The 21006-nt window shown below is 37.2% G+C and overlaps 2 protein-coding genes across 4 annotated transcripts in view; both read left to right on the top strand.

Annotated features, from left to right (window-relative positions):
• Positions 1 to 2955: 2955 nt before the first annotated feature.
• LOC139696744 (neuralized-like protein 4) lies at positions 2956 to 11631 on the top strand. Of its 2 annotated transcripts, XM_071595581.1 has the most exons (5): positions 2956 to 3286; positions 7504 to 7624; positions 9587 to 9751; positions 10933 to 11023; positions 11385 to 11631. In XM_071595581.1, the coding sequence occupies exons 1-5, from the start codon at positions 2959 to 2961 to the stop codon at positions 11544 to 11546; spliced, it is 867 nt and encodes a 288-aa protein (XP_071451682.1). In that variant the 5' UTR covers positions 2956 to 2958; the 3' UTR covers positions 11547 to 11631. The 2 variants fall into 2 exon arrangements, with proteins under 2 accessions (XP_071451682.1, XP_071451684.1); XM_071595583.1 differs by lacking the exon at positions 9587 to 9751.
• A 5028-nt stretch (positions 11632 to 16659) lies between these two features.
• Positions 16660 to 21006, top strand: part of LOC139696210 (uncharacterized) — a 46568-nt gene continuing 42221 nt past the window's right edge. Inside the window, exons 1-2 of one of the 2 annotated variants that reach the window (XM_071594870.1) lie at positions 16660 to 17095; positions 20598 to 20677. In XM_071594870.1, coding sequence (XP_071450971.1) covers positions 20675 to 20677 — 3 coding nt within the window. In that variant the 5' untranslated portion in view covers positions 16660 to 17095; positions 20598 to 20674. The remainder of the gene's footprint in view (positions 17096 to 20597; positions 20678 to 21006) is intronic. The other variant, XM_071594869.1, reaches the window with a different exon arrangement.

Raw genomic sequence — 21006 nt, 5'->3', positions numbered from 1 at the left:
CCGCCTTATCTTTTTGAATCGGACGCTACATAGACTTCATAACACTAAATTGTGGTCAGAGTCCGCATCCACTCTCGGGAAGCTGTGCGAATTGATCACACTGTTCCTAAACCTGTGCCTAACCAGAATATAATCTAGCTGATACCTTTTTGAGTAACCTGACATTTTCCATGAACACCTGCGTCTTTTGTGGTGTCTAAACCTAGTGTTGGTGATGACTAACCCCTGTCTCCTGCAGAACTCAACTGCTTTCTCCCCGCGGTCATTCCTCGTGCCTAAACCGTAGTCCCCCACCTCATCACCATCTCTTCCTTCGCCTACCGTCGCATTCCAATCCCCCATCACTATCAAATGTTTCCCTGCAGGAACACACGGGATTATTTCCTCTAACTGATCGTATATCCTATCGACCTCTTCTTCCTTATGGTTGCTCGGTGGCATGTATACCTGAATAATAACTAAGTACGTCGTTTCTGCTTTTATCTCTATTAGTAATAATCTATCCGTTACCTGCTCTATGTTGACTACGCTTCTTCCTACCTCTTCATTTAATACTATGGCAACCCCTCGTTGGCTCTAGTCTCCGCCGCTGTATATTACTCTATTGCGATCACTTCAGTAATCCCCGCTTTTCTTCCATCTCACCTCGCATAAACCCATAACATCTATATTTCCTCTTGCCATTCCTCGCTTTATATTCTCTAATTTTCCTGTCCTCAACATTGTCCTAACATTCCAGGTGTCTGATTCATTCAAGTAATATTCCAATTCTAACTGATTCGGTCATATTCTGCGTCTTCTGTTCTGCTGCTGTCGGTTTCCCTTTGCAAGCGTTTCGTGAGATGACGACCTCTCCCGCTGCCGGGCACGACACACGGCCGATTGGGCCGAGTCCCGTAGTTGCCAGAACTGATATTTTGTCCATCATTATATGTATTATTAGAAATAATAATTGAGGTGGTTTCCCGTTGCCTTCCTTAATAGAATTTTTAGCATGACACCATCAATCAATGGCTGCCCCACTGCGGTCAGACGTCTTTGCAGCCGCCTCAATGAGGAAAGGACGCTAGGTGGACTACCTTTCTACCTTCGACCTATCTGGTATGAGTCTCCCAACCAGAAGCAATTATCATTGATTCCGCCAGCACAGCTCTAGGGGACATCGGAACGCACAAGCCCTTCCACCACGTCAAGGTTGTAGTTCATGGGAGAAGATATAAACAGTCCCTCCGCATCTCTTAATTTACTCATTCATTCTGGAGAGTAACATACCTTTCGTGGTCATTTCTGCATGTGCCTCTATATCTGCGTATCTCATCTCGTACATCTAGATAATACACCGCAAGCCGCCGCGAGGGCGTGCGTAAGGGAATCATCCGTAATTAAGAAAAAACGCATTAAAAAGCCACAAATTTATACAATCCACAAAGGAAACATAGTATAAATTCATACAAAAACCCTTACAACCCACACATAAGCTACCAACTAACATACACATCCACCTGCAAATAAGCCTTTTGTCTTTGCAATGTTTAATTTTGTTCCGACTTGTAAATTAAATGTTTTTAATATTTCTATAGTGACTTCCATTTCTTACTATTATGATTCCTGATTTTTCGAGGAAAGAACGAGTATTTGTATCTATCTGTACTGAAATCTATCTCCCTTATTTTATCTTTGTGGTCTGATATACCTAAGTAGTGCGGGGGCATAATGATTCCTTTAGTGTAATTATTAAAATGGTTTATACTGATCCTTTCTAAAAGCCGAAGTCTCGCTTCTACTCTTCGTATCGCAAGTAGCTCCCAGCCATAATCCTCTAAAAGATCTGTCACACTTGTGTTTTTCTTATAACAACTTTCAACGAATCTGGCGGATTTCTGGCATCACACGATTCCCTGTGTATTCCAAGGAACCATCGTACGTATGTGTGACCTCCAGCTTCAAGTCCGCCGGGGAGTTACTTGAGTTGACCCCCCCAGCCGAGAGTAAGTGGTCCTCCATTGGCTGTTGCTCTCATTCAGATTTCGGCCGACGGGCCGTTTCAAAATATTGTATTGTATTTCTGGTTAAGAGACCAAAAGCAAAATCCTTTGTGCCATAATCTGCATATTTTATGGAAAACGGAAGGTAGCTATTCGTGCCCATCCAAATAACGAAGTTAGTCATGAGATATATTTCCCTTGAGTCAAACATATAAAGTAACATCCATAGAATCAAGTTCACGGAGATCTTAAATTGGTCTTGATTTCAGCGACTGGGACATTTAAGGTTGAGGACAGGTGTCACTCAAAGCTAAATGAACGTAATCTCTGAATAATAATATATCGGAATCCGTTTGGACATTTTCTTTAGTGATTATGGAAAACGAAGAGTCACTGTTCGCGTGCAGTAAAATGATATCATAATGCGTCAACAAGTATTTCACGACGATGACATGCATGCTGACGATTGGACACGTGGACTTAGTGCCTAGCACGAACGTTAAATGACATTGCGTCATCTCCTGAGCAATTTTTTTAAAATGAAGACCTCAATGAAAGCTGATCTGGAATACCCAAACGCTACGTCAATACCCTATGACATCAGCAGTGATATACATAAAAAAATTATGTCGTCTGGAAATAACCCAAAGAAAGAGGGCATATTTTTATTAAGCTATGAAATAAAAGTTTCCGGTTATATTATCGAAATAACGATAGTTGATGATGCCATCGAAATAGATGTAACTCATTTCCATTCATTTTATATGATTAAATCAATGCTTACAAAAGAGTCTATTGAATTTTGTCCTATTTATTGAGGCCAGTGAATTTTACGCCAAGTAGAGAGGTCAACGCTATTTCTAAAGTGGAGTGGTTTTGATATTCCTAAATACGATTTATTTGTTCGTAATAACAGTACTGATGGGTATAAAAGGAGTCCCGATATGTCGATTCGGATATAAAACCAGGCATTATGGTGACAAATCGCAAATACAGCTTTGGAAAACCAGTCTGCAGAATGTGTCTCTCAGCGGCTACAACTGTGCTTCTCTTCTTGTTGTATTGCGTCCCAAATACGTTAGCCAGCGAAGGGAAATGCAGGGAAGACAGCGACTCCAGAAAGGCAGTTGACCTCCTCGTGAGCAGCAAGAGAAATCGGACGGGAGACTGGGTCACTGAATTCTCCCTCAGCAGGGGTGACTCACCCAACAACGAACACAACAATGTCACACTGCTCCTCTCTCAGGATGTGTCGGAATGCAGAGGAAAAAAGATAGTGTACATACGTGGCGTTCTGACTGGTAAGGTCAACTTTTATTTTTTTAATGATAGCATCAACATTGCGTAAACCTTTGAAGAAACCGTTTTGGTAATCAATCACAGAGAATTTAACACCAATTTGATCAAATGAATTTTCGTGCGAATTCGTCACACGATTGTGTGAACGCAGCTTTTTGCGCTAACATTAGAGAAGCCAATATTGACACTGGGGTTATCGTGTTACTCCAACACTGCTCCGGCTTGTTGGGCGATGGTTTCGCTATATTTAACATCTTCAAGTCGGAATATCAAAGGGTGCTGAAGGATCCTTTGGACCTGAAGATGCTGACTGTACTACTAGCTTTAAGGCCAACCAGCCAAATTGAACAACTTGCAGCACCCGGAAACACTTGGCATAGGACACCGGGAAATCTTTCTTTGCAAGCGTAGAAAAGGTAACACTGCTATTCCGCAAAATTTATTTATTTATTTCAGTACCCCGAAAGCCATCTCTAGGGTGTGTAGCAAGGGGTGGATACACACCATACTAATTTTGACTCGAATATGACCCTACTGTGGTTGAACAATGTTATTCTGATACCTTATCGTTCTTGGAAAAAATGGCATCTTAAATTTATCTGTTCTGCACTTATTCTCTCACATTTTCTCTCACATTTTCACAACAAATCTAGGGAATTTGAGACAGTAATAGATGCTTGTAATCCCAACATCATAATTGGCACAGAATCTTGGCTTCACGATAGCATTACATCGGCCGAAATTTTTCCGTCAAATTACAATGTCTATCGAAGGGATCGAGGTGGGAGGGGCGGAGGAGTATTCATTTGTGTTTGTAGCAACATAATAAGCTTTTTAGATTGGCAACAAAGTAACTGTGAGATGATGTGTGTAAGGATACGAGAAGCAGAAAGTAGAAAATGGTTAAAAATAATTGCTCTGTATAGAAGTCCAAGCGAAGGTATGCACTCGTTGGAGATCCTTGCTGACTATTGCTCTGAAAACCCCCAAGATAACATCATCATAGCCGGGGATTTAAACCTTCCAGAAATAGGGTGGGGGGGCAAAACAGCGGGTGGCGGGCAGGCACAAGATCTGGTAAATCGCCTCATTAACGAAGAAGGGTTTACCCAGGTAGTAAATAAGCCCACTAGGGGAGAAAATACCCTCGACGTTTTTCTACTTAGACCTCCAAACCCTATCATTAGTGTAGATGTCTTTCCGGGAATAAGTGATCACGCAGCAGTGTGTGTTAAAATGGACTGGTATAGATCAACAAAAGGTATGGGGGATGAAAAGAAAATTTGGCAATATACCCGGGCAGATAGGGAAGGGTTCCAGGAATTTTTAAGGGGCAAGTTTCCTGAATGGGCAGCTAGTGGAGCGACCGTGGAGAAAATATGGGAAACATTCAAAGAAATAATTCTTGAAGGGCAAATGAAGTATGTTCCCATAAAAAATTTGAAACAGAACTCGGATCCGGAGTGCTACAACAAAACCATAAAAAAACTAAAGATAGCGGTAAGAAAGGCACACAGATTAAAGAATGAAAGTACAGAAATGTCACACCATTACAGGACCTTGGTCCGGAACCTAAATAGGGAAAAGAAGGAGGCAAAGGAAAAATTTCTTATCAATGCAATTTCAAAAGACAACGCAACGAAATTTTATAGATACATGAGAACAAGGAAAGATAACAGGGAACGCGTGACTATATTAAAAACTAAGGAAAATGGTATTGTAACAGACACTGTAGAAATAGCAAATATGTTCAACTCCTGCTTTACGGATGTTTTTCCGGGAATAGAAAACAAAAGGAAAATAAGGCTTGCCTAAATTGCTCAGAAACGACAGAGAACTTCATCAACATAACAGCACCAAATAGCCTACTGCCCTCGACAAACGGTATTATCTTGGAGGACTCATATTTTGTGAAAAAAATAAGGAGGATGAGGAAAAATAAGTCAGTGGGACCGGATAATATCTCAATTGACATTCTAAAACTGGGTGATACCGCAATAGCTTTGTACCTAAGTCATCTATTCAAAGTAACTTTAAATAATGATGCCTTGCCCAATGATTGGAAAAAAGCAAATATTACACCAATTTTCAAGAAAGGGGATAAAACAATAGCCAACAATTATAGACCAGTAAGCATAACCTCAGTTGTTTGCAAAATAATGGAAAAAAGAATCGCTGACTACATTCGGGAATGGTGGGCAAGAGATAGATGGCTATTCAAACACCAACATGGGTTTAGAACGGGATACTCGTGTGAAACGCAGCTTTTGGGTTTAAGTCAATACATCGGCGACGCAATAGACGAAGGAAAGGAAGTGGATGCAGTAATTGTTGATTTTTCGGCAGCTTTTGACCGAGTGCCTCACGATAAATTATTGTTAAAGTTGGATTCGTTACCATTGGACTTGAGGGTAAAACAATGGATAAAAAATTTTCTCAGAGGCAGAACTCAAAAAGTAAAATTAGGGGATACATTTTCAAATGAGGCGAGCGTATTAGCAGGAGTTCCACAAGGTAGTGTTCTTGGGCCATTACTCTTCCTAATTTACGTAAACGATCTACCAAACAACTTACATTCCCAAATAAGACTCTTTGCTGATGACTGCATTATATACAGACGGATAGAACATGTAAATGACCACGTAATATTACAAAATGATATCGATCGCCTTGGTGACTGGGTTACAAATAATAATATGGGCATTAATATAAGTAAAAGTAAGCATATTAAATTTTCAAATAAAAAGAATGCAGAAAAGGAAATTTACACTCTCTTCGGAGAAAGAATCCTATGTACTAGTCAATGCAAATATTTAGGCATTTATTTAACTAGGGATCTTGGGTGGGGAGTCCAAGTAGATAATTTGACACGGAAGGCATTTAAAGTATTGCATTGGGTGATGAGAAATTTAAAAGGAAGTAGCGTAGCCACAAAAGAAAAAGCATATAAGGCACTGGTTATCCCTATCCTAGAATACTCCTCCATAGTATGGGATCCATATGAGGTGGGACATATTAAAAAGATAGAAAAAGTTCAAAGAAAGGCAGCAAGATATGTACTCGGAAGGTACAAAAGAACAGATAGTGTCACGGATATGTTAGATGTACTGAAATGGGAGAGTTTGAAAAATAGAAGAAAAAGGAGCAGGTTAGGCGCGATGCATAGAATAGTTAAAAAGGACGAAGCGTGGGAAGATTTATGGCAAGGGATAGAAAAGCCTAACTTTAAGGGAAAAAACGACCATAGCCACAAAATAAAAATAAGGACTCAAAAAACCAATAAGAAAAAATACTCTTTTTTAAATAGAACCATTATTGATTGGAACCAGCTGCCTGGAGGTTTGTTTGAGCCCTTTCCATCCAATTTTAGAAGTTTTAAGTTTAAATGTAAAGTAGCCACTGGGTAATAAACTTCACTGTAGTTTTGAAAATATTGTTTGTGTGTGATGTGGTCGGCATTTTGTATGTGGTGTGGAAGTTTGTTTGTATGTGATGTGGAAGTGTCATTATGTAAAAAATTTTGTCTCTTATCTGTTTTTATGTGTTCGAATGTAATTTTCGTTGTTAGTAGTTATCTTTGACCTAACCTGACCGTTGCCATCAGGAAATTTGCCTAATTGCAACGTAATTGTGTAAATAAATAAATAAATTTTATTGACATGATCTCTCCTACCGTAGTATGATTGGGGTAATAATACATTTTCGACATCACTTCTAAGGAGACATCCTTCCAATTTATGCCAGAGCTTCAATCTATAATTTAACTTTAGCTCCGTGAGTGATTTCCAGCCTAGCTGCTCTAATATTTTGGATACGCTACTAAGTTCATCATAACAACGTTTTACAAATCTAGCTCCTCGATGCTTCACGCAATCTAATTCGGCAATCAATCCAAATAGCTAAGAGTATTACCTGTTCTACCCATCATTGTGTACTGCTACTTTTAGTTCAGCACGTCAGTCCGTTGGCACGGGAATCATCTACTTTGAAAAATTTTAGAGGAGCCTATTCTGTTTCACTCTGCATTAGCTTCACATATTTATATGAACACATTTGATATACTTTGCATTAGTTTTTCTTAAAGGATTTATATTTTCATGAATGAATTGGTGTTCAGCAAATATATCAATTAATACTCTATCTAAGTAAGATGATAATTGTTTGATTTTTGTTGGTAATATGAATGATTTACATTATTGTTAATATTTCTTGTTTTCAGGAATATCATCCCAACACTTTGATGAACAAAAGGGAAGTTGGAAGAATAGGCTATTATTTCATACAACTTGTGGAACCAATGTAGCAGTAATAAATGATGGTCGAACAATAAAGAAGATCAAGTAAGTATCTGTATAAATTACTATTATGTATTTCATGGAAATTCCCAAGACTTTACCCTATGATTCTTTATTCTTGAGCAAGTATTCAACATGTGTCATGCATAAAAAATCAATGCTATCTCATGCAAACTGTTCAATTCCCAACTTTATTATATGTTTTTACCACAATTATCTGGGTGTTTTTACCTAAGGGTGTTTTTGGAAAATTTCATATTGAGATACAATAAGGGGAACTTGTGATCATTGGATATTGAGACTTTTTTCCATGACAGGAAGTTTTCGCACCTGTATTTCAAAGCTATCCAAAGATATTTCAATGCATATTTCTTTGTAATGTAAAATAAACATAAAATATAAGCTCCCATTTTAATTCATAAAATTTAAGATCATCCTAGGGATGTGAAAATCTTATATTTAAAAGTGTTATTCAATATATTTCATTTTACATCCATCAATCATATGTTTTAGAGATATTTAAGTGGTCAACGATAAATGATTGCAGTCCTTTACTTAATAATATTCCTTATTTACCAAAGTCAGAGGTCCTTTTTAGTAATTAAAAATTTTTGATTCCTCGAACTTATGAAACTTTCGTCCCCACATTAAAATATTCAAGAAGGGGATCAAGATGGTGTGGTGGCTATTGTACTGGCTTCCCACCCAAAGGGCCCAGGTTCAAATGCCATAGCGGTGTTGAATATTTTCCAGTGGTATTTTGATCCCTACTTGAGATGCTTTGTGGTGGGCTGGGTTTCTCTCCACCCTACATCCTTTACTGTCCAACCCTAATGGTGCAACTGACCGCAGCTGTCAGTTGCCTTCCCTAAATACCACTACTACTGCCATTCAAGAAAATGGGCAGAGCAAGACAGGATCCACATCCTCATCCTTTTAAGAGAATAATTGGAAGTGCTGTCGTTAGAAATAAAAGTAGGCTGGAGAATGATAATGTCATGTTTTTAATGATAAAGCTTTGGGAAATAAGGTATCCAAGAGAAGGCCATCGGTACAGAAGTAATGATAGATAGATTCAGCATGACTGCATGACTTATGAAAATAAATCATAATACGTAGAATGAAAGTCAAGAAACTTCCATATATAAGGTGAAGTTAGCCATCTAAAGAAGAGGGCAATAATTCAGGTTGGTTGAACAGTCCACATATTCATATAGTGATTTGAATAAAAATGGGAAACTCTAACAAGCTCATTGAAAATAGAATCACCTTAGGTAAGAAAGCAATTAAAAAGCGATGATGGTTAAGGCATGGTATAATTCAAAAAGAGGTATTCAGCTTTTGATGGCCCCAAACTAAGGTTTTGGAATGGAAAAGTTGTGTAGAGCTTAGGCACTTCTTAGGCATTACATGGTTAATTAATGGATGATTTTAAAAAGTGAAATGGACCAAAAATAGGGACTGTATGTGTGTGTGCATGGTGGGGTAGATTTAATGTTGTTGGAGAACATTGAAGATGGTCGTGAAGGTGTGTGATAGAAGTATGTAGAAAACTTAAGATATTGAGGATGTTATAGAAGGTACATGGGTGAACTTGTGTAGGGTGAAGTAGGGTAGGGAAATTAATTGGCAGTTTGTATGGTATGAGGTATGAAATGAGCTCTACCCACATCTATCAAACCACCTTTTGGTTTGATTACTGTGGTGATTGTAGGGATGTATAAATGATGTGCACTGGTGTAATTTGAGTGATTTCTATTTTGAATTGTGCTCATAACTGCTAATCGTCTCAGGAAAACATGGTATTATGTTATATTTTTCAAAATCCATGTAAAATTTGGTATCTGGATGATGTTTAATAGAGTATTGCTAGAAATTTGTTTTATTAAATGTTCTTACATTACTCTGAATAATTAAGAAAATTCTTTTTCTGGAAAAATAACCGTCACATGAACTAATCTTTGAACATAGATTTATTTTTGCAAACCCTCTATTCTGCATGTGCAGCGCGGAGATAGATGGGCATTCTGTTGCATTTACTCATCGGCCTTTAGAGGTTGATGAATTACTGGAAGTTAAGTTGGAAGAAAAGAATGCTAAATTTGATCATTCGTTTGCCATTGGTCTAACTACAGTGCCTCCAGCTCAATACCAACATATCAACAGTATCTCGTGAGTATCTATATTTGTAATGCAAGAACCAGCTCTCAATTATATAATTGCAAATTTTTCACCCATATTTAAATATCAGCAGTGGTAAGTTAATTTCAACATGATTTTCACTGAAGAGTTGGTGTATCTCATAGTCACTGTCCTCTAAGAAGCATAATTTTAGTGGTCTTTGGAATTTCCCAAATTTCAATGAATGAACCAAATGCACTTTCATAATCTTTGGAAATACGGTAAGAATGCTCTAACATTGATGTCTTTTGAAATGATACAAATTTACATTTTGAATTCTAATCCTTAGGCTTGAATTACTAACACTAAATTTTTAGTTACCATTTAATATGATAGTTTACCTTTCCTTTATATTTGTTCTTTGTAATGAATTAATGTAATTCCAGTGGTTTAGTCATACTCGTAACTCATTACTTGTACTCATTTCCAACCTAAATGGAAACCCGTGCTGTAAAAATTCCTTGTATTGTCCCTATCAGCTGAGCATGGCATTGTTCCAGATGAATGGGTAGAAGACATCATTCATATCATACTTAAAGGATAGCTACACTACACAATTATAAAACTTTTCACAGCAAATTCACCAACTAAATTCTTTATACTTACTTTCTGTATTTATAGCATTCATCATTATTATGTGAAAATATGTTTAAATACTGCTAGTATTTCTCACACTCTGAAAACATCAACAACAATGTTACAAGTCTCTATGCATGTGACTGTGTGTAGCATTAATCCAAAAGCAGCACTTTTTGGCATTTACATTGGACTTTTAACAATGATGTTTGAATAAATGGACATAAATACAAACAGTCATTCTCTAAGTGGTGGAAACCCCTAGGTTGGCAGGCGAGGACGTTACCTCACTGCCATCATGGTCAGTCAAATCATATGTTCAGTTTTTATTCTTTATGATGATAAAATTTCTTGGCATAACTTTCTTTATCATTGAGTAGTTTTAGGTGTGATGTAGTGGAATTAGAACATAATAAACAACTTACAGTAGCAATTTTCTACTAGATAAATTTTTTCCACAGCAAAACTGCTACTATCCACTCTTTATTTCTTTGTAATAGATTTAATTAAACTTGATAAATATTTGCATTGCAATATATACTTTGAAATATAATTTCTTATGCTTAATTATCTTATATGAGCATGTTTACTTTCAGAAAAACCTCATGGGGAATGTATCATGGCAACACATACCTAAATGGAGCAGTAAACATAAATAACTATGGAAAAAATTTAAATAGCCTAGTGGTATGTATCCCGCATTATTGTATTATATTTAATCTTAATTATAACTCTTGAATTCATGGAAAATGCCTGAGGATTCAGAAATATATCAGTTGGGCTATGTTACGGTTAGGAAGAGAGTTATTAATTTGCACAGTTTCCCGTAAGTGGATGCAGGTTCACATCATAATTTAGTATTAATGACGTGGAACTGCTTAAATGCTGCTAGCATTTCTCTTACTCTAAAAACATCAAGAACAACCTTTCAAGTCTCCATGCATGTGTTTGCATGTGACTATGTGTACATGCATACACACACAATAATTGCACAACCCAATTTCGAATTGATATTTTAGCAAGTGACTCTTATAAAAAATCTTTTCAGGTGGGTGATCGAATAGGTGTAATGAGGAGCAGTACTGGCAGCCTACATTTCTTTGTTAATGGAGTTGATCAAGGTCCAGCAGCATCTAATATTCCGCAATCAGTTTATGGATTGGTTGAACTCTGGGGAAATGCCGGCAAGGCAACCATTGTCGATTCCTGACGTTTTTATCACCGGCTTTGAATTATATCATGCTATCTGTTAAAAATGAATGTAATATAATGTCCATTAAAAATGTTCCTAGACATTATTTATTCCTAATGAAAATTGATTTGATTGAAATAGCTTGAAAGGCTTTTTTCAATACCTTTGTCACAGATTGAAATATTGTATTTCCTTTCCACCATTACTAGCCTATGGAAAATTAACTGATTACCATGTAAATGTTAAGCTCCAACCCACACAGCTATAAGAAGAGAAGATGTTTTTATTTGAAGCAAGAATTTAATAATAATCAGATTACCTTTGTTAAAGAACATATCTGACCAGTAGAAAAGTTATATTACAAATTGGAAGTCTGGAAGAATTTCAATTTATTACAATAAAGGGAATTGCTACTTTATGGTGGCAAATGAGAGGGAATAATATTGGAATCAGGAAAATGATTGAAAGCATTGGAAATTACATACTCAATGCAGGGGGGCAAATACAAGGGGGTGACATAAGTGGGTCAGTAATTTTATGTGTGCATGTATATGAACATATTAATTTTGCCCAGCATTGCTTTTGATTACCTTCTTTCCCCTAAATGTAATAATGTCTGCCACAGAATGCGTTGATGTTTCTAAATTATTGAGGTTATTTCCGAAATTAAAATGGTTTTTGACTTTTTTCATTTAACCTTAAATTTAAGGATTTTACTCTTTAATACCCAAAAATGCTTTCCTTTTTCAATGCTAAAATTCATTCCCCGGTATTATTAATGAAACTCTTCCTCTCCTTAGAATTTGGTCAAAATCCAAAATCATTTATACCACCACAACAGTTGAGTATAAATTCCTTACCAGTTCTTATATGTCTCAAACTGATTTCTAATTCAACAATTACACTCTCAAGCAATATTTTGGCACTGACATGGGCAACCCACTTGCCCCATTCTAAGCTGAATTTTTCCGGAATAATTTTGAAAACACCATCAATCCTCCTTCAATTATTTCCCATCGACTTACTTCAGCTACATTGATGACATACACGTACTTTATCATTGACACTTCCTATACCAACCTAAACGACTTCCTCAATAACTTAAGAATCTCTCCCCATGCATTTCTTTCACCATAGAAATGGAATCCTACAATTTCCTACCCTTTCTAGGCATTTTAATGGAAAAGAACCCCAAAAAAGGATTGTCCCACAAAATATTTTGAAAGTCATTTAATTCAGACCTTTAAACCTCTTCTGATTCCCATGACCACTGCGGAAACAAAAATACCACCTTCCGTTTCCTTGTAAACCATCTCCTCTCAATCCCACTTAATGTACACACATTTTATAATGATCCCCAACTCATAGAAAACCTAACCATCACCCTAGGTTACCAATCCTGTTAGATTTATCAATTTCTCAGAAAACTAATTCAGTCTACCACCTCAGTCTCTGATTTCTGACAAAAAATACTTTAAAATTCTTTCTATCCATCGTTAACCTATTGACTTCCCTATATTTTTGGACATTAATTTTTTCCAAACAAATTCTAATGAAAACCATCTCTCCCATATCAAAAATGCTATCACAATTCTTTTGAAATCTAATACATGTACCAAAATCAGTGCCCTTCCTTACAACAAAACATTTACCAAACAAAATAAGTGCCGACGCCTCATTAGATTCAAGAACCATTTAGTACCCTTCAAATGCAATAGATCATAAAAATACAGCATTACCAAATCCTCACCAGAAAAAGACTATTATATCTCCCACAGATTTACCTCTCTTAAAGAACCCCTTGTGCATCTCATTGGCCTCTGCAATACATTTTCAACCACAAATCTGTCAATAGTTTAAATTCAGATCTGAGCCCTATTCTCAACCCTTTTCCATTTATCATCATGGATTTAACCCTCCTCCTCTCCCGTCCCCTCCCCTACCTCACCCTGTTTTCGTCTTGTCTTACTTCCCCACAATCTGTTGTGCATCCATTCAGTATCCATTCTTTACCAGATGATAATGACCTTGACATCAAAACAGTATCGCATCTCCCTCTTTTTCTCTCTCCTTTCCCTTCCTTTGATCCTTCCTTAAATAGATTTTGTCCCTTGCTATGTACATTCTACCACACCTCATCCCAAACAGACCATCCATTATCTTGTGCAGCAAGGGCACAGAGTAAGTGTCACCAATATTCAGCTGGTCCTGCATGTGCCAATCGTTGTTGTCCAATGAGTGGTTGGGCCCCATGAGTCATCTTTTCACTGTTTACGAACCTCAAAATTCAGGTTGTGCTTCAGGTAATTCCCAGCTAAACTGAAGTTTTCGTTATTCCGGAAGCCAGTCGGAGGCAATAGAGAAAGGGAATGTCACTTTTGTCTTGTTTGCGTATGTATTTTTCATGAAATGAGTTTTATGATAGTACTAGTAACTATTTCTTAAAATGAAATGCTATAATTTCCTTGAAGTTACATTCTTTTAATGCCATAAGTTAATTCCTCAAGATTCACAATGGTAGCTGAAATGAATCAGCATGAAATCAGTGGCTTTAGAAAGTTGTTTCCCTGTCAGTTTCATGAATTTTCTATTTCATGTTCATGATGGTTATGTGATAAGATCATTTTCTCTGCTCTTCTCCAGAGAAGAACCTGAGTTTTGACAACCCTGAGGAGGAAAGAGAACCAGATGAAATATTTTTCCATCCCAAGTGTGAAACCAATGTTGCTCTTATGATCAACGAGCATACTCTGCAGGAAAATAAGTTAGCGCAAATATTTCCCTCATAAGTTAAGAGAGGTTTGATATCATCTATCACAAGGAAATTCAATTACAGTATCACATTTGTAAATAGTAGAAAACATTGATCAAGTTATTTTTATTATCTCCTCCCCTCCCCTCTTTTCCAGCATTTGGGTGTGTACAGGGTTCGTCCGGAAAATAAGTGTACTGAGCTCAGGAAAAAAAAAAAATATTACACTTTTACATATCTTAAGCTAATATTCCTCAAAATAGGACCCTTGTGAGTCGATACACTTGTTCCAGCGGCGTTCCCATTCCTGGAACGCTCCCGCGAAGGCATCATCGGGAACCTCTCGAAGACACGTCGTTACAGCCTCTTTGACGGCGTCCAAAGTCCCGTATCGCGTTCCTTTCAAACTCCTCTTTATCTTCGGGAACAGAAAGAAGTCCGGTGGTGCCAAGTCCGGGCTGTAGGGCGGGTGCGGCAGCGTTGCCACGCCGTGCTTGGCCAAGAAGTCCGACACGACAAGCGCGGTGTGAGACGGCGCATTGTCGTGATGCAGCCGCCAGATGTTTTTGATCGCTGGCCGGACGCGGGCGACTCGTTTTCGAAGCCTGTCGAGCACTTGGACGTAAAATGGCACATTACACTGCTCTGCTATCATCCGAACACTAAGACGACGATCAGAGTTCAGTACATCGCGAACTTTTCGCACATTTTCGTCGGTGAGTGTCGTTGATGGGCGTCCAGGCCGTGGTTCGTCGTCGACCTCTTCTCTGCCCTCCACGAACATCTTGTGCCACCGAAAGATCATGTTTCTGGACATGGCTGACTCCCCGTAAGCCTGGTTAATCATACCGACAGTTTCGGTAGACGATTTCCCAAGCTTTACCGCAAATTTGATGGAATAACGCTGCTCCAAAAACTTCGGCGTCGCGTTCCGTGACGTGGGTCGAGCGTGGAGGTTCGCGTTAACAGAGCTCCTCACTACACCACAGCTCAGAGCCGACTGCCTTTTTCAGCGTCGCTTGCCAACATACCCCCCTCCAATCGCAGCCCGTCAGAGCGGTGCTGGGCGCGCCTGGAGCGGCGGGAAAAAATCAGTACACTTATTTTCCGGACGAACCCTGTATGTGTGAGTTGAAAAATTTCCAATTTACCTGAAGATTCTGTGCTGTAACAAAACCTATGTCCTAATAAAAAAAGTCTATGTCGAAAAGCAAAGTGTATTCTTTCATCATGAAGGATTTCCACCATGTTACACCTGAACCTGTGTCATTTGAATTGGGCACCTAGTCTCCATGAAGGTTATTTGAATTTAGCTTGATCTGGAAACTTGATTTGAGCTAATTAAAGTTCAAAACATTTGAAGAAAGCTTAATTCAAGTTAGTCATAAATTTTTGTTTTGAATTTCACTTATACTGGTATGATTTTAATTTACTTGGGAAATTTTTTCGCTTTATAGCTTATCTAGCCAAGGGTCAGACATTACTTAAATGTTATTTCAGTCCTTTGAAATTGGACTCCTCCTCCTACCTTTGCTTCAAGCCTGCTGGAGTATACAAAAATGATAATTATCAATAACGCTAAGGATAAATGGCCATCTGAATAGTTTGGACTAATACACAATTTTGTTGGGGTCATATGTATCTACCTTTTCTATGGCCAAGATGCTGTAAAACACAAACCATGTCAACACCACACTTTGTCTCATATAAAAATTGCAATCTCTCACAGTGTTTTATAAGTTATCTGGTCCAAAAATATACTCGTGTATAGTTCTCAAAATGAGATCTTCTTTTCCATTTATATGTAAGAGTGCTCACAATGGTGGTGCTCCTAAATGTGCAGTTCTGCCATTAAGACAGTAGTGAAAAAGTCTATCTATTCATCTGTATTTTTTTCTGGAGTGGCATAGGCTTAATGCCAATAACGGACTCTAACTGTACAAATTACAAATTTAATCACATAGAAAAAGAAGGTTAACCAGTGCAAAAGTTTTCAATATTTTAGGGTTATATGTTATAAGTTTTACGAGGAAGAAATATTCTCTCCTGATTGACTGTTGACTCTCCTGGGAAAAATATAGAATTCAATTAAATACTTCACAAAGAAGTGTCTATTACATACGCCTCAAAATGCTCACGACCCTATTGTTTGACTTCAATTGGCGAAGCGGAAGGATAAGCGAGGATTTTTACAATATTTTGACTAATAAATGGAACATATACATATAATGAAATATAGATACACGCAAGTATTGATTGTCTACGCCCAAGGTATTTGTACACGGAATCTACTAATTTGAACTTTGGCGGTAATGATATGACCTAATTGAGAATTGCCGCACGCAAGCCGTCACATTCATAATTGTAAAGGGACGAAACGCAAAATTCTATCGATAGTCCTTGTTCAATGGTATGAAATACTTATTTACCTCCCACGATTTGTTAGTGATGAATATCGCCAAATTTGTTTTTCCTATTTCGCTGCAAGGGAACAGAATGTTGTGATTTCGTTCAAGAAGTGGCGCTTCGTAGCATTGGATTGATTTCATAACTACGAAATCCACCCACCTGCGAGCTATCTTCGCCGAAGTACGCGGGGTTAAACTGATAATTGTCCTCTGAAATGTTTCGTCTTATCTCAGTTTCACAGGCAGTGAAAACATTTTCTGTAGATTCAAATGATCTCAGCGTTAATTTAGTGTGTGAATAGAGCATGCTTAAGAAGATATTTCAAAATGCGGAAGCTCCATGACTGCCACTGGCTGTGATATTTAAAATGAGGCTGGAGAATATTCTTTGAAACTGACAATAAATGGTACGTATACGTGAGAACATTTTGTGTGTGCATGGAGTTTTACTGATTGTCCCCAAATATGGTATAGGTTTATTCATTAAAAAGAAGTGACTAGGTTGTATGATCAACTAATTCGTATTTTTATTGTGTTACAATTTAAGGCTGGTTGATATTTGCACGTTGAATGAATGTTCCGCTCTCGACCGGGAAGTTAAGTATTTTAACATTCATAACAGCTGTCGCCTGTGATAGTTCAGTACTTAGTAGTGGAAAGAATATTCCAATCTTGTTCTGCCGACTTGTCTTGAATTTCGATTTCAGCTCTAAGGAAATAGTAATAACCGTACATATTTTAAGGGTTATTATGAAAAATTTTCTAGCTTGTTGAAAATAGTTTCCCTCATTATATATTTGATGGACAGTTAAATGCAATTGAAATGAACTGAAGATAATCTACAGACTGCCATCAAGCCAGAAAAAACTTTACCTCCCGTTATCTAATTTGGCTGGACCTGATACTTTCTTAATTCGCTGATCATGATATATCCTATCCCCCGCATAAATCTTGGTCTCATATGTCACAGTTTTTACGGCAGCTTAAAAGAAGTCAGTGTTTGTTTTAAAAAATCTCACCAATAAATCTTATTCAATTACACCGGTGGTGAGTCTTCAAGTTAGATTTTTGACCTATTTTAAACTGTTTTAATCAATAATTGAGGGTAACATGTGAGATATTGATTAATTTGGGTCCCTTGTTGAGAATAGTTGTTGGCATATGTTAAAGATGAATGGGGCGCCATTCTAGTGAAGAAGATCAAGATATTTTTTTCCTTAACTGTAATCCTGCAACATCAATTTTCGTCACTAATGCATCACAATTTTCATCGCTAATACATGTCGGTTGTAAAATTGGTTTGATGCATCTCTCCACTTGACTCTCATATCTGCTCAAATATTCACATCTTCATAATTTTCCTATCACCTATTGTCCTTTATTCTAAATTATGGGTTTTCCTCTTCACTTTGCCCTCCAAAAGTGTCATGAAGCAGTTATGCCTAAAAAATATGCTCAATGGGTTTTTATGTTTTTTAAGTTACAGATATTAAACTCAATGTAAGGTTTTCCAATGGCAGAGGTTGCTGACCATTTGACCTAAGTAAAGGATCCAATGATGAATACATTGTTTATTCAAACCCATTGCCTTCAGGTTTCAAGGCTAGTTGATCATTCAACTGCCTTCTTAAGCTGCCTTCCTGACTTTCCATTCCAAGGCATGGTTCTTTATATGCTTCAATCATTAGAAATTGGTTTCCAATGTCATTTGATCTATCCATTTGATAATCTTTATTTCCAGTGATCAAAGTTGCCATTGCTTTCAATATCTGTTCTTGCCTTTTGCTTATGTCTCATATCCTCAAAGAACTGTACTTCCAGTTCTTAAAGAGGTTTTTTGTTGAGGTGTATGTTTTTTCATCCCTGAGAATATTTGTTCTTAAAGAAAAGCTTTTTGTACCATTCTGCTTTAAGTACATCTTCATTACATATTCTCTTTCTGATACCCCTGCTGCCTGAGTAACATTCCCTGGCTATTCACTTTATTTTTATTTCTATTCAGGTGGTACCTTTTGATCACTGCTTTCATAGAAAATGTGGTTTCATTTTTGGATCCTCATCATTCTTTATCATTAGAGCTAAATGACATTATAACAAAACATGCTAGCATGTTTCAGTGGATGTGTAGACCTGCTGCATTATATGCTATTTAATTATTCTTCTTACAGTGTAAATATTGAAAATAATGGCTGAAAGGAATTGTTCCCTAAGTTTTGCATTGCTCTTTTTTATATACTTCCTTGTTTACTACTGAGGATGGATAAAAGTGTAGTCCCTAGCATAAGGCCATTACTCAAGTATGAGTGCTTCTCCGGGTCCTCATTCAATCATTTCCATTTGCTGACGTTGAAAGTAAGACCCTGCAGTTGCCAATCAAAGTGTCTTCTGCCCACAGCCATTTCATTTACTAATGCCTAGTATACATCACTCATTTTTTTGTATCTTCACTGTCATATTTTTCCTGCTTTCATTGATATGGACTAACTTTTTATCCCAGGTTCCAAACTTAAAACATTTATTATTCTTGCATAATGTGCTTTTTCAAGTATCCCCCTATGGATGGATGAAGTGTGAGACAAAATTATTTTATTTTAAACGTTTTACTAGGTGAGAATTAGTTAATTCTTTTGTCATTACCTCTAGAGAAGAGTTAGCAAGCTGCTGATTTTCAAGATAAGATGGATTTCTGTTATAGCGTACATTCCTCAAAAATTATTACGTGGAGGACAAAGAAAAAATTTGCATTTTAATTTAACCCTTAAGCTAGAGAATAAGGGCCCAGAGCCCCTTCTTATCTTTAAGGCCTGAACTCTTTGTTAACAAGAGAGGGTAAACTCCTCCCTCCTTACCCCAATATGGTTCCTCCCTCGCGCATCCCATGTACCAGTCAATGCAAATATTCAGGCATTTATTTAACTAGGGATCTTGGGTGGGGAGTCCAAGTAGATAACTTGACACGGAAGGCATTTAAAGTATTGCATTGGGTGTTGAGAAATTTAAAAGGAAGTAGCGTAGCCACAAAAGAAAAAGCATATAAGGCACTGGTTATCCCTATCCTAGAATACTCCTCCATAGTATGGGATCCATATGAGGTGGGACATATTAAAAAGATAGAAAAAGATCAAAGAAAGGCAGCAAGATATGTACTCGGAAGGTACAAAAAAACAGATAGTGTCACAGAAATGTTAGATATACTGAAATGGGAGAGTTTGAAAAATAGAAGAAAAAGGAGTAGGTTAGGCGCGATGTATAGAATTGTTATAAAGGACAAAGCGTGGGAAGATTTATGGCAAGGGATAGAAAAGCCTAACTTTAAGGGAAAAACGACCATAGCTTCAAAATAAAAATAAGGACTCAAAAAACAAATAAGAAAAAATACTCTTTTTTAAATAGAACTATAATTGATTGGAATCAGCTGCCTGGAGGTTTGTTTGAGCCCCTTCCATCTAATTTTAGAAGTTTTAAGTTGAAATGTAAAGCAGCCGCTGAGTAATAAACTTCATTTTAGTCATGAAAATATTGTTTGTATGTGATGTGGACGGCATTTTGTATGTGATGTGGAAGTGTCATTATGTAAAAATATTTTGTCTCTTATCTGTTTTTATGTGTTCATATGTAATTTTCGTTGCAAGAGCTATATTTGACCTAACTTGACCGTTGCCACCAGGAAATTCGCCTAATTGCAACGTAATTATGTAAATAATAAATAAATAAATAATGACTTGCTCTCCACTATTGTGAGATATGACCACTCTTTCCATCTGTCCATCACTTTCATTGAGTCAACATTGCGTAGCTGAAACTATAGATTTTTATGTGGTTTGGTGTCAAATGGGTTAGATTATTACAAGGAAAATACATGTTACGAGAGTCATATAAATATTGAAATTTTATTTATTGCCTTTAAAGCACCACCGATGAGCCATTGAAGTGCAGTCTGTGGTGACTGCTCCTTCGGATGCAAGAAAAGAAAAGGTACCCCGGGGATGGTAAGGGTCCTCTCCGTCCGTACTTTGCATTTACCTATGAAAGAGAAGGATGTGGTCCGTTACCTTTCTTCTGTACGGATAGGCAAGAAAACGTTCAGGCTGCAAAACCTGAAAAGTTAAAGCCCCTACAAAAAAACGATATTGAAGAATGCCAAAATTTTTGGCTGTATCATTTTACCATAGGTAATTATGTTCCTGGCAAAAATTGTGCATAAGAAAATACTTGTATTATGAATAGCTCAAGAAGATAAAAAAAACAAACTTAAATAAATTTTGTTAGAAAATTATTTCAGCTGGCTTAGGATTTAAATTGTTGACATTAATATTTC

This window comes from Hetaerina americana, unplaced genomic scaffold (assembly GCF_022747635.1).
Source record: "Hetaerina americana unplaced genomic scaffold, ioHetAmer1.1.p SCAF_7, whole genome shotgun sequence".
In the NCBI taxonomy this organism is placed as follows: domain Eukaryota; kingdom Metazoa; phylum Arthropoda; class Insecta; order Odonata; family Calopterygidae; genus Hetaerina; species Hetaerina americana.
This window is presented reverse-complemented; position numbering and strand designations above follow the sequence as displayed.